The sequence below is a fragment of the Orcinus orca genome, chromosome 13, assembly GCF_937001465.1.
Source record: "Orcinus orca chromosome 13, mOrcOrc1.1, whole genome shotgun sequence".
Classification (NCBI taxonomy): Eukaryota; Metazoa; Chordata; class Mammalia; order Artiodactyla; family Delphinidae; genus Orcinus; species Orcinus orca.
In genome coordinates, this window is record NC_064571.1 from 53,652,276 (window position 1) to 53,670,950 (window position 18,675).

Below are 18,675 nucleotides of genomic sequence, written 5' to 3' on the forward strand. Positions count from 1 at the left end.
AGAGACTGTCTTTTCTCCATTGTATATCCTTGCCTCCTTTTTCATAGGTAAGTTGACCATAGGTGTATGGGTCTATCTCTGGGCTTTCTATCCTGTTCCATTGATCTGTGTTTCTGTTTTTCTGCCAGTACCATATTGGCTTGATTACTGTAACTTTGTAGTATAGTCTGAAGTCAGGGAGTCTGATTCCTCCAGCTCCATTTTTTTCCCCTTGAGACTGCTTTGGCTATTCGTGGTCTTTTGTGTCTCCATAGAAATTTTAAGATTTTTTGTTCTAGTTTTGTAAAAAATGCCATTGGTAATTTGATAGGGATTGCATTGAATCTGTAGATTGCTTTGGGTAGTATAGTCATTTTCACAATATTGATTCCTCCAATCCAAGAACATGGTATATCTCTCCATCTGTTGGTATCATCTTTAATTTCTTTCATCAGTGTCTTATAGTTTTCTGCATACAGGTCTTTTGTCTCCCTAGGTAGGTTTATTCCTAGGTATTTTATTCTTTTTGTTGCGGTGGTAAATGGAAGTGTTTCCTTAATTTCTCTTTCAGATTTTTCATCGTTAGTGTATAGGAATGCAAGAGATTTCTGTGCAATAATCTTGTATCCTGCAACTTTACCAAATTCATTGATTACCTCTAGGAGTTTTCTGGTGGCATCTTTAGGATTCTCTATGTATAGTATCATGTCATCTGCAAACAGTGACAGTTTTACTTCTTCTTTTCCAATCTGGAATCCTTTTATTTCTTTTTCTTCTCTGATTGCTGAGGCTAGGACTTCCAAAACTATGTTGAATAATAGCGGTGAGAGTGGGCATCCTTGTCTTGTTCCTGATCCTAGTGGAAATGGTTTCAGTTTTTCACCATTGAGAACGATGTTGGCTGTGGGTTTGTCATATGGCCTTTATTATGCTGAGTTAGGTTCCCTCTATGCCAACTTTCTGGAGAGTTTTTATCATAAATGCGTGTTGAATTTTGTCAAATGCTTTTTCTGCATCTATTGAGACTATCATATTGTTTTTCTCCTTCAATTTGTTAATATGGTGTATCACATTGACTGATTTGCGTATACTGAAGAATCCTTGCATTCCTTGGATAAATCCCACTTGATCATGGTGTGTAATCCTTTAATGTATTGTTGGATTCTGCTTGCTAATATTTTGTTGAGGATTTTTGCATCTATATACGTCAGTGATATTGGTCTGTAATTTTCTTTTCTTTAGTATCTTTGTCTGGTTTTGGTATCAGGGTGATGGTGGCCTCATAGACTGAGTTTGGGAGTGTTCCTTCTTCCACAATGTTTTGGAAGAGTTTGAGAAGGATGGGTGTTAGCTCTTCTCTAAATGTTTGATAGAATTCACCTGTGAAGCCACCTGGTCCTGGACTTTTGTTTGTTGGAAGCTTTATTTTTTTTGGGGGGGGGGTACGCGGGCCTCTCACTGTTGTGGCCTCTCCCGTTGCGGAACACAGGCTCTGGACGTGCAGGCTCAGCGGCCATGGCTCACGGGCCTAGCCTCTCTGCAGCATGTGGGATCTGCCCAGCCCAGGGCACGAACCCATGTCCCCTGCATTGGCAGGCAGACTCTCAACCACTGCAACACCAGGGAAGCCCTGCTGGAAGATTTTTAACCACAGTTTCAATTTCATGACTTGTGATTGGTCTGTTCATATTTTCTATTTCTTCCTGCTTCAGTCTTGGAAGGTTATACCTTTCTAAGAATTTGTCCATTTCTTCCAAGTTGTCCACTTTATTGGCATAGAGTTGCTTGTAGTAGTCTCTTAGGATGCTTTGTATTTCTGTGGTGTCTGTTGTAATTTCTCCTTTTTCATTTCGAATTTTATTGATTTGAGTCCTCTCCCTCTTTTTCTTGATGCGTCTAGCTAATGGTTTATCAATCTTGTTTACCTTCTCAAAGAACCAGCTTTTAGTTTTATTTATCTTTGCTATTGTTTTCTTTGTTTCTATTTCATTTATTTCTGCTCTGATCTTTATGATTTCTTTCCTTCTGCTAACTTTGGGTTTTGTTTGTTCTTCTTTCTCTAGTTCCATTGGGTGTAAGGTTAGATTATTTGAGATATTTGTTTCTTGAGGTAGGCTTGTATAGCTATAAACTTCCCTCTTAGAACTGCTTTTGCTGCATCTCATAGGTTTTGGATTGTCGTGTTTTCATTTTCAATTGTCTCTAGGTATTTTTTGATTTCCTCTTTAATTTCTTCAGTGATCTCTTGGTTATTTAGTAATGTAGTGTTTAGCCTCCATGTGTTTGTGTTTTTTACATTTTTTCCCCCTGTAATTCATTTCTAATCTCACAGCATTGTGATCAGAACAAGATGCTTGATATGATTTAAATTTTCTTAAATTTTCTGAGGCTTGATTTGTGACCCAAGATGTGATCTATCCTGGAGAACGTTCCGTGCGCACTTGAGAAGAAAGTGTAATCTGCTGTTTTTGGATGGAATGTCCTATAAATATCAATTAAATCTGGTCTATTGTCATTTAAAGCTTCTGTTTCCTTACTTATTTTCCTTTTGCATGATCTATCCATTGGTGTAAGTGAGGTGTTAAAGCCCCCCACTATTACTGTGTTACTGTCGATTTCCTATTTTACAGCTGTTAACAGTTGCCTTATGTATTGAGGTGCTCCTATGTTGGGTGCATATATATTTATAATTGTTATATCTTCTTCTTGGATTGATCCCTTGATCATTATGTAGTGTCCTTCCTTGTCTCTTGTAACATTCTTTATTTTAAAGTCTAGTTTATCTGATATGAGTATTGCTACTCCAGCTTTCATTTGATTTCCATTTGCATGGAATATCTTTTTCCACCCCCTCACTTTCAGTCTGTATGTGTCTCTAGGTCTGAAGTGGGTCTCTTGTACACAGCATATATATAGTTCTTGTTTTTGTATTCATTCAGCAAGCCTGGGTCTTTTGGTTGAAGCATTTAATCCATTCACGTTTAAGGTAATTATCAATATGTATACTCCTATGACCACTTTCTTAATTGTTTTGGGTTTGTTTTTGTAGGTCCTTTTCTTCTCATGTTTCCCACTTAGAGAAGTTCCTTTAGCATTTGTTGTATAGCTGGTTTGGTGGTGCTGAATTCGCTTAGCTTTTGCTTGTCTGTAAAGCTTTTGATTTCTCCATTGAATCTGAATGAGATCCTTGCCGGCTAGAGTAATCTTGGTTGTAGGTTCTTCCCTTTCATCACTTTAAGTATATCATGCCACTTCCTTCTGGCTTGTAGAGTTTCTGCTGAGAAATCAGCTGTTAACCTTACGGGAGTTCCCTTGTATGTTATTTGTCATTTTTCCCTTGCTGCTTTCAATAATTTTTCTTTGTCTTTAATTTTTGCCAATTTGTTTACTATGTGTCTCGGCGTGTTTCTCCTTGGTTTATCCTGTATGGGACTCTCTGCACTTCCTGGACTTGGGTGGCTATTTCCTTTCCCATGTTAGGGAAGTTTTTGACTATAATCTCTTCAAATATTTTCTCGGGTCCTTTCTCTCTCTCTTCTTCTTCTGGGACCCCTATAATGCGAATGTTGGTGCGTTTAATGTTGTCCCAGAGGTCTCTTAGGCTGTCTTCATTTCTTTTCTTTTTTTTTTTTCTTTATTCTGTTCTGCAGCAGTGAATTTCACCATTCTGTCTTCCAGGTCACTTATCTGTTCTTCTGCCTCAGTTATTCTGCTATTGATTCTTTCTAGTGTAGTTTATTTCAGTTATTTTATTGTTCATCTCTGTTTGTTCTTTAATTCTTCTAGGTTTTGTTAAACATTTCTTGCATCTTCTCGATCTTTGCCTCCATTGTTTTTCCAAGGTCCTGGATCATCTTCACTATCATTATTCTCAATTCTTTTTCTGGAAGGTTTCCTATCTCCACTTCATTTAGTTGTTTTTCTGGGTTTTTATCTTGTTCCTTCATCTGGTACACAGCCCTCTGCCTTTACATCTTGTCTTTCTGTGAATGTGGTTTTTGTTCCACACGCTGCAGGATTGTAGTTCTTCTTGCTTCTGCTGTCTGCCCTCTGGTGGATGAGGCTATCTAAGAGGCTTGTCTGCTTGTTTCATGAATTAGTGCAAAAAGTGCGTAAAATCTTTCACTAGAACACTTCTGTCAATTTTTGTTTTATATATTTTGAAGCTATATCGTTAGCAGTATATAACTTAGAATTGTTTTATCTTCTTGGAAACTTGAACTTTTTATCAGTATGTAATGGTCTTTCTTCCCTTTAGTAATGCTTTTTGCCTTAAGACTTACTTTTTCTACATTAATATAGCCACACCAGTTTTATTTTAGTTAGTGTCTGCCTGATATACTTTCCCATCCTTTTACTATAAACACACTTTAGCATTCGGCTGGAACTTTAAAAAAAAAGTGACAATATTTGTTTAACTGGAAAATTTAGTATATTCACATCAGTTGTGAATAGAGATATTTGAATTTATTGCCTTCATCTTACTTTGTCTCTTCTAAATGCCTTCCCCCCAACCCCCTCCTTTTTTGACTTCTTTTGGATTAATATATTTTCTCTCATTCCATATAATACCTCTGGTTTGCAAAATACGCTCTTTATTTTATTCTTTGTTATTTAAGAAATTTTAACATGTATTTTTTAACTTGACCAAGTTGAAAGTTTGTCAATATCTTTTTCTTCTTAAGTACTTAACCTGATCAACTATATTTTAATATTTCCTAGTATTTTAGTTCTTATGAACTCCACAAATTAGATATTATCTTGTTATATAATCAATGTTTGTCTACAGTTACCTGCATATTTACCATTTTCTGGGACTGATCATTCTTTCTTACATTTCATTAATTTTTGAGCTCATTTTCTTCTTCCTGAAGTATGCCTTTGGAATGTCCTCTACTGAGGATCTGCTGGTTTAAACTCGCTTGCCTAAAAAAAGTCTCTTTCATTCCTGTTCTTAAAAAACTATTTATTATGAAAAAAGTTTAAACATGTCTCTTTTGGATGTAGGTCAGACCTTTTGCCTCTACCTCTCATGTCTCAATTTCTACTTCATATTTTCTATCCCTGGATCTTTGTGCTAAAGTCTCTGGAGAGATTTTAATTTTCTTCCCCTGGTCCTCCCAGGGCTAAGGCCATAAGAACGTATTCCCATTGCCCTTTTGTGTATAAGTGGGGTTTTAAAGTAAATCCACTGAAATCATTGCTTTGTAGGGCTCCATGATTAATGCACATGTCTCTTATCTAACCTTCCCACCTTGCTCAAGCCCAAGGCTTTGTCTTCCACGCACGTGATGCTTTAAGATGTAGGCTTTAGGCACTGCGAGATTGGAAGATATTCTTGAAGGCAAGTACTGGCTTTGGTGCTAGTTTACACTTTGGACTTGCACTTTCCCTCTGTTTCTGGCCTCTGAGGATCATCATCACTTTCTCGCCAGTTTAATCAACTCTATATTTTAAAATCATACCTGTGTACAAATTTTATATACTTATATGCATATGTATATATGTAAATATTTTCCAGGATTTTTATTGTATGGTTAAGTTTCTCTGGATATCTTGTTCACAATGTTGTTGGAGATTTACGTCCATCTATTTGATCTTTAAGTTGCTAAAACTGCAAATCTTTTAGCATGATGGAAAATTAAAAACCAAGAAAAAACACCATTGCCCTCTGGTGGAGAACCAATACTATTACAACATCTAAATGAGACCCACTGTGACTCAACTTCTGATTTCCTCATTTAGTCAACAAGGCTGTCAAATCTTTTATCAGGTCTTTCAAATCTGTCCCTTCATTTCGATTCTCCTAGTATCACCTTAGTTCCTATTCTTTTTTTTTCTTTTTGCTAGAATTGTTGTTTTTGAACCAGTCTCTCTCTTTATATTCTTTCAATATATTTTCTTTGTGTCTATCATCACCCCTTACTTTTACAATTTTACATTAATTTGATGGGTTGTTTATCAAGTTCTTGCTTATGAGCAAAAAAGTTGGAACCAATAACAGTAGTCTGATTAGGGATGTGAATGTATTATAGATCCAATAAATGTTAGCTGATTCGAAACAAGTATTTACTACCATTTATTCACTTACCAAATTTATCTGGGAGGCAGCACATGCACAAAAGTTCCCAAACTTTTTTTCTGTAGTAACAGACTAATGAATGACATTCACATGTATAATTCTCCTACTTGCTTACTTAGAGTTTTTAAAAACTTAAAACTATTTTTAATTACAAAACACATGACTAGTATTAAAAAATTCAGAGTTCTGGGGACCTCCCTGGCAGTCCAGTGGTTAAAGACTCCACGCTTCCACTGCAGGGGGCTCGGGTTTGATCCCTGGTCCAGGAACTAAGAGCCTGCATGCCACTTGGTGCAACCAAAAGTTAAAAAAAAAAAAAAAAAAAATCAGAGTTCTGCAAATAATGATGCTGGAGGCCCGGGTTCTCACTGTGGAAGAAGGTACAAATATGGAATGGGTAAAGACAAGGAAGAACCCTGTGGGGTTGGATTGGAAATGGAGATATCAGAAAAACTGGTGATTTTTAATATATGTTTCCTAGTTCTTTCTGTTGAAGGGGCCTAGAAACAATGACACCCAGCAGGCCCAGATCTTAGTTTCTAAACACCATTCTCTACTAAAAGAAACTAAGGATCTTTGAAGAAATAGTTGATTCCAGGGATAGGGTGGAGGGAAAAAAACAAGATAAACTTGGAACATTTTGTGCTGAAAAGTAAGAAATTTCTCAAAGAATGATAAAAACATGTCAAAAAGACCCAGAAGCCAGCCTAAAAGGTCTCCCACTGGCCAAATATGGGGAAATTTGACATTAAAACAAATGAGAGTAACAGACTGAATAAGATAGGAATTTATGAGTTCATACTAATACAAGTGAGAAAGAGAAGTCTTTTCCTTACAGTAGAATGCCAACTAGTAAATGTAGAAGGAGTGACAGAATTGGAAAACCACAATTTGGCAGCCATCAGAGTAGCAATTAATTCAGCCAAGAAACATCACTGGATGCTAAACTTAGTGTATGAAAATTTGCTGAGAAACAGAATATTTACAGTCTCTAAGTATCTCCCCACAAAATGCTTGTTAATTTAAAAGAAAAAATTAAGAATCTTTACAGCAGAAAGATCTAACAGATACCACCTAAAACAAGTGATCAAAATTAACAGCTTGTGATGGGACAACTGGTATCAGGATATGATGCACTGAAAAGGACACAGCATCACTTCTATGATATTCCTGTCAAAAATGCATAAGCTCAATCTAATCATAAACAAACATCAGAAAACGTCAAATTAAGGGACACTATAAAATAACTGGTATATGTTTTTCATGACCTTGACATTTTTGAAAGACAGGTTGAAGAACTGTTCCAGACAGGAGACTAGAGACTTGACAACTAAATGTAATGTGTTATCCTGGACTGGATCCTGGACTATTTTTTCCCCCCAACAAAGGCCATTACTGGAACAACTAGTGAAATATGGAAAATATTAGATAATGTATTATATTAATGCTAATTTTCTGATTTTGATAATTGTGCTGTGGTTATGGAAGAAAATATCCCTGTCCTTAGAAAATACACACTTAAATATTTGGGGTAAAGAGGAATTATCTGTAACTAACACTCAAATGGTCAGAAAAAAAGCACTTATTCTATACTCATGATAAATAGATAAAGGGAAACCTTTTCCTTAGAGCAGAATGACAATTAATTAATACAGAAAGAATAATGTGTTAGAAAAATCAATTTTGTAAACAGCACAGTAAAAATTTATTCAGACAAGAATTATCAAAAGATGCTAAATCTAGGAGGGGAAAGTTTGATGAGGAACAGAATATCAATCAACCTGGTCTCAAACTTTCTCCTCACAAATTATCTAATCACAAAAGAAAAAAATGGGAACTATACAGTGGAGAAACTGGACAACTTCTTACCCAAGTGATCAAATTAACATCACCAATAATAGGCAATGGGACATTCTGGGAGTCTGGATGTGACCCTGGGAGGACATATCACTCATAGTATTTCAGCCCATATTGCATAACCTGAATCTAAACATAAGGAAGAATCAGAAAAACCCAAAAAGAAGGATCATCTATACTTTAACTGTCCTGTATTCTTCAAATAAATCAATACTATAAAAGATAAAAAAAGGCTGAAGAACTGGTCCAGATTAGAGTCATGATAATCTAACATATGATCCTGGACTACACCCTGTAGCTGAAAACAAAAACTACCAATGGAACAGCAAATTAAATTGGAATAGGGACTACAGATTAGATGAAAGTATTATATCAATGTTAAATTCCTGAATTTGATAACCAAACTTAGTATGTTTGTTCTTATGAAGTATGTATGTAGTATTAAAGGGTATGATGTCTGCAGTGTATTCATCATGTGATCAAGACAAAAAACATGTAACAAGAGATAGAGAGAAAATGGTAAATAGGAGAAACATTAAGAAGTTGAAATGCAGAACAATGTATATATTTCTTCTGCTTGAAATTCTCAAAAAATATATATACATATCTATGTATGTAAATATATATTTCTAAGATACTAAAATTATTAGTACTCTCCTGTTCCCCCAGGTAAGGGAACTAGAAGCTAAAAAGTATTAGGTAGTTGGCATGAGGCTGTAAAGGGTTGTTTCTTTTCTCAACCCTTAGTTCCACCCCAAAGAGAAAAACAGCACTAGTAGCTTTCAGATGTCTTCTATCTGTATATATAAACTTCTGGACATATATGTAATTCCTGTACCATTTTGATGGCTGCATATTTTAATGAATGAATGAACTTAAGAAGTGTTCTTGTTGGAATTTAAGTTGTTTCTGACATATACACATATTAAATACAATCTGAGATTTTTTTAAAAACATGTTATTTACTCTAATAAAAGCTATGTTTGATCTTAATCCTGTCATCTTAATGTTATCTATTCTGTTTTTACGTCTTCTTTTTAAAAACTACTTTATGTTCATGTTTTATTTTGGGAATTTCTTCCTCATTTAATAACTTCTTCTATTCAATTTATGGGAGTCATATTGTTATTTCAGGAATATGAAGGTTTATAATACTTAAACTATTCTGAGGTATAATACTGACAAATATCTTCATTGGAGAACCTCAGTCTGGCTGTTGGATCATTTACAGAAGAAGGCTAGTCAAGGCATGAATATGAAATATGAGTTGGGGAAGTCCAGATCCCAGCTGATACATGAGAAATGTAGTTTCCCAAAGTTGACCAACCCAGCTGTTGATGGATCTGGGTCACTCTTAACCAGGTCCTATTATGGGTCCCTTGTATTGATTTTAGTTTAAAATCCCCAATTAAAGCATGAGAAGATACTTCCTGACCTCAGAGCTGTTGTTATTTATTATATTTTGCATTACCCTTACGATTTTTCTGGGTAAGAATAAGAATGTATCCTAGGGAAAAAAACCTTATAGATAAATTAAACAGTTAAAACTTTAAATACTTTCCATAGTATTTTAAAACAAATAAAAATGTGATATCTATACCATATATATCATCATGTTGCCTTATTCTTCCATTTTATAGTATTATGTATTTATATTGCACTTGGCAATAAGGAATACTTTTTTGGTGTTCCACAGTAAGCTGCAGGTTTCAAAAGCAGAAGTCCTGTACCTCTGAAGGTAGCATAAGAAAAATCTTTGTCTGAAACCTCGAAGTGAATACAGAGCCCAGAAATAAACCCACACACCTATGGTCAATTAATCTTCAACAAAGGAGGCAAGAATATACAATGGAAAAAAGACGGTCTCTTCAGCAAGTGGTGTTGGGAAAGTTGGACAGCCACATGTAAATCAATGAAGTTAGAACACACCCTCTCATCATACACAAAAATAAACTCAAAATGGCTTAAACACTTAAATATAAAATATGATACTATAAAACTCCTAGAAGAGAACATAGGCAAAACATTCTGTGACATAAATCGTACCAATGTTTTCTAAGGTCTCCCAAAACAATAGAAATAAGAGCAAAAATAAACAAATGGTACCTAATCAAACTTACAAGCTTTTGTACAACAAAGGAAACCATAAGCAAAATTAAAAGGACAACCTACAGACTGGGAGAGAATACAAATGACATGACCAACAAGGGCTTAATTTCCAAAACGTACAAACAGCTTATATAACTCCATAACCAAAAAACAAACAACCCAATCAAAAAATGGGCAGAAACCCTAAAAAGACATTTCTCCAAAGAAGACATACAGATAGCCAACAGTCACAAGAAAAGGTGCTCAACATCACTAATTATTAGAGAAATGCAAATCAAAACTATGATGAAGTACCACCTCACACCGGTCAGAATGGCCATCATTAAAAAGTCTACAAATAAATGCTGGAGAGAATGTGGAGAAAAGGGAACCCTCCTACACTGTTGGTGGGAATGTAAGTTGGTGCAGCTACTATGGAAAACAATATAAAGGTTCCTCAAAAAACTAAAAATTGAACTATTATATGATCTAGCAATTCCACTCCTGGGCATATATCCAGGCAAAACTACAATTCAAAAAGATACATGCACAGCACTATTCACAATAGCCAAGTCATGGAAACAACTTAAATGTCCATGGACAGATGAATGGATAAAAAAGATGTGGTACATATATACAATGGAATATTACTCAGCCACAAAAAAGAATGAAATAATGCCATTTGCAGCAACATGGATGGACTTAGAGATTATCATACTAAGAGAAATAAATCAGAAAGAGAAAGACAAATACCATATATCACTCATATGTAGAATCTAAAATATGACACAAATGAGCCTATCTAAGAAACAGAAACAATGCGGGTGGGGTGGGGAGGGCAATGGATTGGGATTTTGGGGTTAGCAGATGCAAACCATTATATATAGAATGGATAAACAACAAGGTCCTACTGCATAGCACAGGGAACTGCATTCAATATCTTGTGATAAACCATAAAGGAAAAGAATTTTTAAAAGAAGGTATATATATGTATAACTGAATCACTTGTTGTACAGCAGAAATTAATACAACATTGTAAATCAACTTTACTTCAATTAAAAAGAAAAAGAAACCTCAAAGTAGTCTTTCAGCAGTCTATGTTATATATATATATTAAAAAAAAAAAGAGTCAAAATGTTTGCTTAGTCTATTTATTTTTGGTGGGGGAAGGAGAAGAGGAGGAGGTTAAAAAGAAGTTTGGTTTCTGCTTCAAAGCGCTTTCCCAAGGAATGGTGATTCATTCGTTACACATCATCATGGATGCACACTGTTCTCCTGGCTTTCATGATGGTCTGAATTCAAGGTAATATGTGTAATGTGTGTTTTTCTGAAATCCAGTGTATTCATTTGGATTTGTGTGGAGTGTTCCTTGCATTCCCATTCTCATATGAAAGATATTGGCACTTTGGCTTCAAGAACAAATAAAAAATAACATAAATACAACTTTTGTTTGATTTGGGCCTGGGCTAATTACTTAAGGAACTATTTAGCAATAATGATCTCAGATATTTAAATGCCTTATGAAGCTGCAATTAATTAAGGGACTGCTGATCCTAAGAACTATGCAACCAAAAGGGAATGAGGGAAAAATTCCAAATCTGGATGCCAAGTTCAAAGCCAAATATCAATAACCTCCTTCTCACACTTTTGCAATATCTATAAAGTAGAGGGAAAGGATAATAAAAATTACATGAGTAATGATAAATAAAAAGTGCATACAGAACTGGGAAAATATTTTTCGTTAAATTTGTCACTTATCCCAGTTCAATAAGATGTTTGTAAGGAAAATAAAAACTTAAGGCAAAAACTAGTTACACTGCTGCTGTTCAGAACTTCTTGAGAGCACAAAAATGAATACCAATCTACTTCCCTGGTTTAAACTTGTCTTAAGACATGTTATTTTGTAACTTTAACATCTATATTATGCCTTGAAAATTCAAGCAAAAAGTAAAATCATACGGAAAGCCAGAAACTTCAATACATCTAGACAGACGTTTGCTTGTAGTTTTTGGTATCCAAAACCTTTTTTCCACACATAGAGCAGATGCCTAAAACAAACAAACAAAAAACTCATGTAAGTAATCAAATCTTAATAATAACTAATAATACTAATCTACTAGCTAACCAATACAAATGATTTGGTTTATTTAAGTCACTCCTGAAGCTTAAAACATAATTTAACAGCATCAGAAAAGAAAAAAAGAAAATATATACTTTTAACTAGGACAAGTTCTAAGTTTATTTTGCCTTAGAAAAAAGAGCATTTGACTAATTTATGAAGGGCTACTCCTTCACTATGTTATCCAAATCAGTATCAAAAGAAGTAGGTTTGATATGAATTCAAAAATGGTATTAAAGGAAACTTACCCTTTTTGTAGGCACAGCCCTGGCAGTAATGAGAACCTGGCTGGTGCACAGAACTTTTACAAATTCTGCAAGTGGAGAACTTATTCTTTCCATATGGATCAAATCTAGAGATTTTTTTTTAAAGAAAGAAAAATGTACAATACAATAGAAATACTCTTAAATAACCTCACTTAAGTAACAAATGTGATTAATTCATGCTCTCTGTTCCCTCTATCAAGCTCTACAATTGATATGCATAGCACTCTTCTAACTGGCTACTCTCTTAATATGTCTCCACACTTCTGCCCCTTCCATGTAAGCTGTATGCTTGTAAAGAGTCAGCTGTATGTAATCCCAAACCTGTTTATAACAGCTGTATTTGTCAATCTATTCATGTGATATAATATTAAGGAAACTCATGTAATAAGAGTACACAAAGAGTGATTGATTATATTAAAAACTAAATGAATACTTTAGGATGACCAGGTAAGTGTGAATCATTAAAACTGCTATGGAATTAGGCATGGGTAAGAAAACTTAAAAATTGAGGAAAAATCCTAAGTGGAAGGACTTGGCACCTTACAAGTGTCAGTTCTTGCTCTACCTTAAAGATACTGGAAATATATATTCTGGTTATGATTAATGTAAGGAAAATTATAAAGTAGACTCATATTCAAAAAGCCTTGTCTCAATGCCAAATGACTGATGAATGCATGTACAGTTATGTGCTTTGACTTAAAGTATGTGTATCTTTTAATGATTGCCCACTTTAACTGACATTTTCAATTAACTGATGCAATCCCTTTCGATAAAAAAGTTTCTACTAAAAAAAATGTGACCTTACAGTGACTGGAAGGCAAAATAACTTTAGAGGAAATACTTCCCATTAAATTGGCAATAACTTTTTGTAACCGTACTCATATACTGAATACCAACACTGTCCTAGACCTGGTTTCTTCTCTTGGGTATGATACAACAGCTCATTTTTAAAGGTTAATTTTTCCAAATCCAAAAGAATGTCACTTTACTTCCCACAAGAGAAGTTAAGAGTGGACACTATTCTTCCTTTTAATAATAAGCTCAATTTGTTTGGACCTACATGTCTAGAGATTGCTTTTTCTTAAAACCATATTTTATTCTAAAATGTACATTTTAATGTCTCAGAAATCTTACGTACACTTTCCAAAGTGAGATACTTAAAATACCCAAAAGTAATAGCTACTTATTAATGACACTGAAGTAAGTTTGGGAGCATAAAGGAACTGGAAGTACCTAAAACTATACACTCTGTAAAACATAACAACTTGGTCAATAATAACCTCGTGGTCTTAGAAGACATCAATAAGTCAGTCAACAATACATAATGTGACAATGCATTGAAGTTTAAGTCTATCATGCTATTTTATACCCATTATTTAATAAGCACCTTTATGTGTCGGGCATTTTACGTGTTAAAAGCCTTATTATTATTATTAAATACCAAAGATGAACTTGACAAAGCCTCTGCCCTCATCAATCTGACATTCTAGTGAGAGGAGACAGATAATAAGTAAGAAAACAACCACACTTTTAAGATAATAATACCTGCTGTAGAGAAAATTCAGAGAGGATACTGTGGTGGACATGAGGGGAAGGAAGGAAGACATTAGTTTAGGTGCTGGTTAGGGACCCTCTCTGAGATGACATTTCAGCTAAGACCCAAGTAACAAGAAAGAGCAAGCTCTGTTAAGCTCTTAGCGATGCATTCTAGGAAGAGGGAGTAGTAAGCACAAACCTCTTCCAATGGGAGTGGGCTTGGCATATCTGATGCAGGAGTTGGCACAATAGGAAGTCAGAGAGGCAGGAGGGGCCAGATCACAGAGGACCCTGTAAGAACATGGTATGGGACCTAGCTTTTATTCAATGTAAAAAGAAAACCAATGCAAGGTTTTGAGCAAAGGAGTTACATGCCCTTTAAAGGACCACCCTGGTTATTATGAGAACGAACTATAGGGAACCAGAGAGGAAGCAGGGAGACAGAAAGTTATTATAATACCCAAGTAAGAAACTGTGATGGTTTAGAAGAGGGTAATAGCAGTGAGATGAACAGAAGCAGGTGTATTCAGGCTATATTTTGGTAGTAGAGCCAAAGAACTCGCTGGTGGATATGGGAAGTGAGGGAAATTAAGAAATCAGTTAGGGATTCCAGTTTTGCACAGCTAGATTGGACCATAGAGCAATGATGAGAAGACTATGATTCGACTGAAGGAAAAAGAGGTTGCCTGTCAGATATCAAATTGGAAAAGTCAAGGAGGCAACTGGATATATGTTTGGAGCTCAGGAAAGTCAGGACTGAGATATACATGTGGAATTCATTAATATACAGTTTGAATTTAAAGCCATTGGACTAAAGTCACTTGAGGAGAGATCATAAATTTATAAATAGAAAAAAAAAAAAAAGTCTAGGATTGATACCAGAAGCACTCAATTGAGAAGGAACAGTTAGTGAGTTAAGAGGAAAGAAGAGTGTGGTATCTCAAAGACAAGAGAATAAAGTGTTGCAAAAAAGAGAGTTTTCGAAAGGTTAAATAAGGTAAGAACAGAGAAGTAGCCATCAGTTTTAAAGGTCACCTGTGATCTTGACAAGAGTAGGTTTAGGAGTGTGGTGGAGATGGAGGCCTGATTACAGCGGCTGAAGGAGTAAATAAAACTTAAGGACACTGAGAAAGTACCATCTAGATAAGGGTTTTGAAAACTTTTTCTGTAAAAGGAAGCAAGGAAATGGGACGGCAGCTGGAAGGATTCATGGAATTTTTAAGACTGGATATAATAGAGTATGGTGTCAAAAATTGTTTTTATGGTGGGAGACATTTTTATCCCTATTCCTAGGTAAAAAAGTAGTGTTCAGAAAAGTTTAGAACTGGTTTAACTTGCTTAAGGTTACAGAGCTAGACAGTAACAAAATCTAGATTCAAATTTAGGTCTGACTCCAGCGCTCATGACCTGTCCACATTTCTCTGCGGCCTCTGATTTGCAGGAAAATTAAGAACTAGAAAAAATAAGTCATGCTTTCTGGTGAAATTATAAAAATAATGTATAATATCTTTATATATTGATACAGTGAAAATGAACAGGGTGAAATCAGCAGGTTATAACAGACAGCTTGGTTATGCATGCTTGGAACTATCTAACTATGTTTTATCACAACAGAATGAGGCAAAACAAATTCATTCCAATACACTTAATATTAAAAAGAGTGGAAATTAATATGACTGCTTTATAGATGCTCTTATACCTACCTTGCTTTTTTTGAGGTCAAAGCTTTATTTTCATTCAGCTTTCTTCCACCACTTTCTGCATTGAAATATACATGTATTTCAGTGTGCTATGTCTACACATTTCACACATTAACACATACATGAAACATTTAACAATTAGTTAGAAAGTTCATTTTGTGACCTCCTACCAGCAGACTAGCCTATATCAAAATTTTAAAAAATTTCATTTAGTACCAGGTTTCAAAGACACTACTTAAAAAAAAAAAACCACACAATTATTTACTAGGAAAATAAAAATTTGGATAAAAGGCAATCATTTTATTTCTCAAACTCAAAGTAGGACTCTAGGAATGGGTCTATATTTACATATATCTAATGTAAACTCTAGATGCCGCTACTTTGGTGCCATTGATCTTGAATACAGTAAAAATGTTTCTTTTTCTTCCCTTTGAAAACATCTTCACTGTATTTAATGATTATGAAAGTGAAAACATTTAAATAATTTGTTCAAGAATATAAAAATCAGGTGAGGAGAGGGGGCTTTCAATACTAACTCTAATTAAGCTGAATCAAATCAATTACTGTGATATACTCATTGCTTAAAAATCATTTAAATATTTTGCTATCTCCTGCCTATCAAATTAGGAACCCTGACATGTCACTGAGAGAACTAAATAGAAAAGATATTAAATTGTTGGGGTATCTAGTATTCCTTAATGTTTAACAGATAAAATACATTGTACACATAACATATCATTTTACAAATAATGTAAAAGTGAAAACATTATTCACAGAAGTATCTGATTCAGTTTCCATGTTCTAAAAGGAAAAATACCTGTGGTATTCCTTGCACCATCTTTCCATGTATCTGGAGTGATAACAGTACCAAGTTTCTTTTCACCTGTTATAACAAGACAGTAAAAGTAAGGGAGATTAGTGTTTACTATTTAATAAATACACTACATTGTGCCTAAAGTTCGCGATGGCATCACCAGTCATATTATGTACAAGCCTGTTAATGCTGGGGTCGGGGCCAGTGAACTGAGACTTAAGATATTAACTGTGGGCAATGGATAGCTGACTTCAGTAAAATTTGTGGATAATAGTATGGCTTATAATAGGCTTCCTCTGTACATGGATCCTTTAAACAAATCTGATAAATCTATTCATTCCATAAATATTTACTAAGCATCTCTGATGTATAAGCCATTGTACAAAGTACAGATAAAAATAAAACAAATGAGATAAAGCTCTAGATTTCAAGGAATTTATAGCACACTGATTTCTCTAATAGTAGTCCTTAACCTGAGTTTCACAGGTAGACCTTAGGAAATATATGAACAAGATTAAATTGTACACAAACCTTTTGTATATCCATTTTTTAATAAACTATGTTAAGTCTACAGCTTTCATCACATTCTCAAAGGGCTCAGAGAACCAAAAAAAAGTTAAGAATTATTCAACTAAAATATAAGCTGGAAAGTAAATAGTATGACAATTGAGAGCTCAAGTACTAGGAGAAATTCCATGGAGGAAGAAATAATCTTGGCTAGGGAAATCCAGTGAAGCTTTGTGGGGAAGACAATAGAGAGGGTTAGTGGCAATGAGACTGTGAAGAAAGAGGAGAAAAGAAGATGAAGGTAAACTGAATAAGGGACACATCCTGGGGAAAGGCATTGAAAACTCAGGGTACATACGGGCAAAATATTGTTTGGTTTGGCTGAAGTGAAAAGGGTAAGGCTTAGTGAAAATGCAGTTAAAAAGGTAAGCTGAGGCCTCACTGAGGAGGGTCCTCCTGAATGCCAGGCTCCAAATATAGAAATCCCAAATTATTCTCTGCACCCTGAGAATTTATTAAAGTAACCATCCATGGTCATTCTTTCACTTAATATAAAAACTGTGATTCAAACTCAAGGGCATCTATGTTCCAAGTTTTATATACTATAGGGATATAAACAAAGTGGATCATATTAATTAGACAATTATCAGGATAAGAGGACTTGAAATTGTCACAGAAGAGTCAGACATATCTAGCTGTAGGAAAAAGGGATTTGGGGATATGACAGCTCTTTTAAAACACATAACCAGTTTGTGAGGTCAAAATACCATAAGATATTTTCTAAATCTCAAGGGTTGGCATTAGAATCACTGGATGGCAACTATAGGGAGGAAAGACTTTTCTAAAAGCCAGTGAAATCTACACAGACTGCTTTGAAGGTGGTGAGATTCTCCTACCCCTGTGCCTCAATCCTCTATGCATTCATGCAAAGAGCATTTAAGCCATTGGATGGGATATTGACTTAGGTTTGTTAGATAAAATACAGGACACCCAGTTAGATTTAAATTTCATATAAACAATGAATACTTTTTTTTTTTTTTTTTTTAGTAAAGAATGTCCTGAAAGTGCGTGCTTTGGGACAAAGCACTTACTGTAGTGAGGAGCAGTAAACAGAGCCAAGTCTCAAACATTGCATAGGACATACTTACACTAAAAATTATTTGTTGTTTTCCTGAAATTCAAATTTAACTGGGCGTCCGGTACTTTTATTTACTAAATCCATCAACTCCAGATGCTGTGGAAGTGACTTTTAAGATCCATTCCAACCCGGCGGGTCTGTGAAGGGAGGAAGCCCGTCAAGAAGCAGTTCAGGATGATACCCGGGGTTGATGGGAAGCAACGGAAATAAACAGAGGTGCAAAACTGAGACCACTCTGAATGCAAATACAGGACGATACGGTCGTTGGGGAGGGCAGGAATGGTCAAAGGGCAGTATAGGAGGACAGAGGCTAGAATCAAGGACCTGTGGCCGAAGGAAAAACAAAGAAAGAGCAAAGTTCCCGGGGAAATCCAGTTAGGTTCTCCCAGCCTCCTTCTCCCGCAGAAGAGTCTCCTTAACTCACATTTTTCGCACACCATCCTTCCGCGACGATTCCCTCAGCCGCAGGACGAGCGGCAGCTGGAAGAAGTTAACAATACAGCCAGGGAAGCACTCCCCTTCCGGGTTACGAAAATCCACTTCCGGCCCTTCCGCTCTCCGCCCCGCCTATCCAACACCTGGAAAGCCG

The 18,675-nt window shown here is 35.3% G+C and overlaps 1 protein-coding gene across 1 annotated transcript; it reads right to left on the reverse strand.

The window, feature by feature from the left end:
- Positions 1–11,143: 11,143 nt before the first annotated feature.
- CRIPT (CXXC repeat containing interactor of PDZ3 domain) lies at positions 11,144–18,653 on the reverse strand. The gene is made up of 5 exons (XM_004264989.4): positions 18,511–18,653; positions 16,445–16,510; positions 15,631–15,685; positions 12,374–12,477; positions 11,144–12,054 (listed from the first exon to the last, which is right to left on the reverse strand). Exons 1-5 carry the CDS (start codon positions 18,524–18,526, stop codon positions 11,990–11,992), a joined length of 306 nt encoding a protein of 101 aa, XP_004265037.1. The 5' UTR covers positions 18,527–18,653; the 3' UTR covers positions 11,144–11,989.
- Positions 18,654–18,675: the final 22 nt, after the last annotated feature.

Excerpts from the sequence above, each read along its gene's own strand:
- CRIPT (XM_004264989.4), bottom strand. Across the intron at positions 15,686-16,444 it reads TGGTGCAAGGAATACCACAG|AAAGTGGTGGAAGAAAGCTG; the intron begins GTATTTTTCCTT and ends ATTTCAATGCAG. Across the intron at positions 12,478-15,630 it reads TTGACCTCAAAAAAAGCAAG|ATTTGATCCATATGGAAAGA; the intron begins GTAGGTATAAGA and ends AAAAATCTCTAG.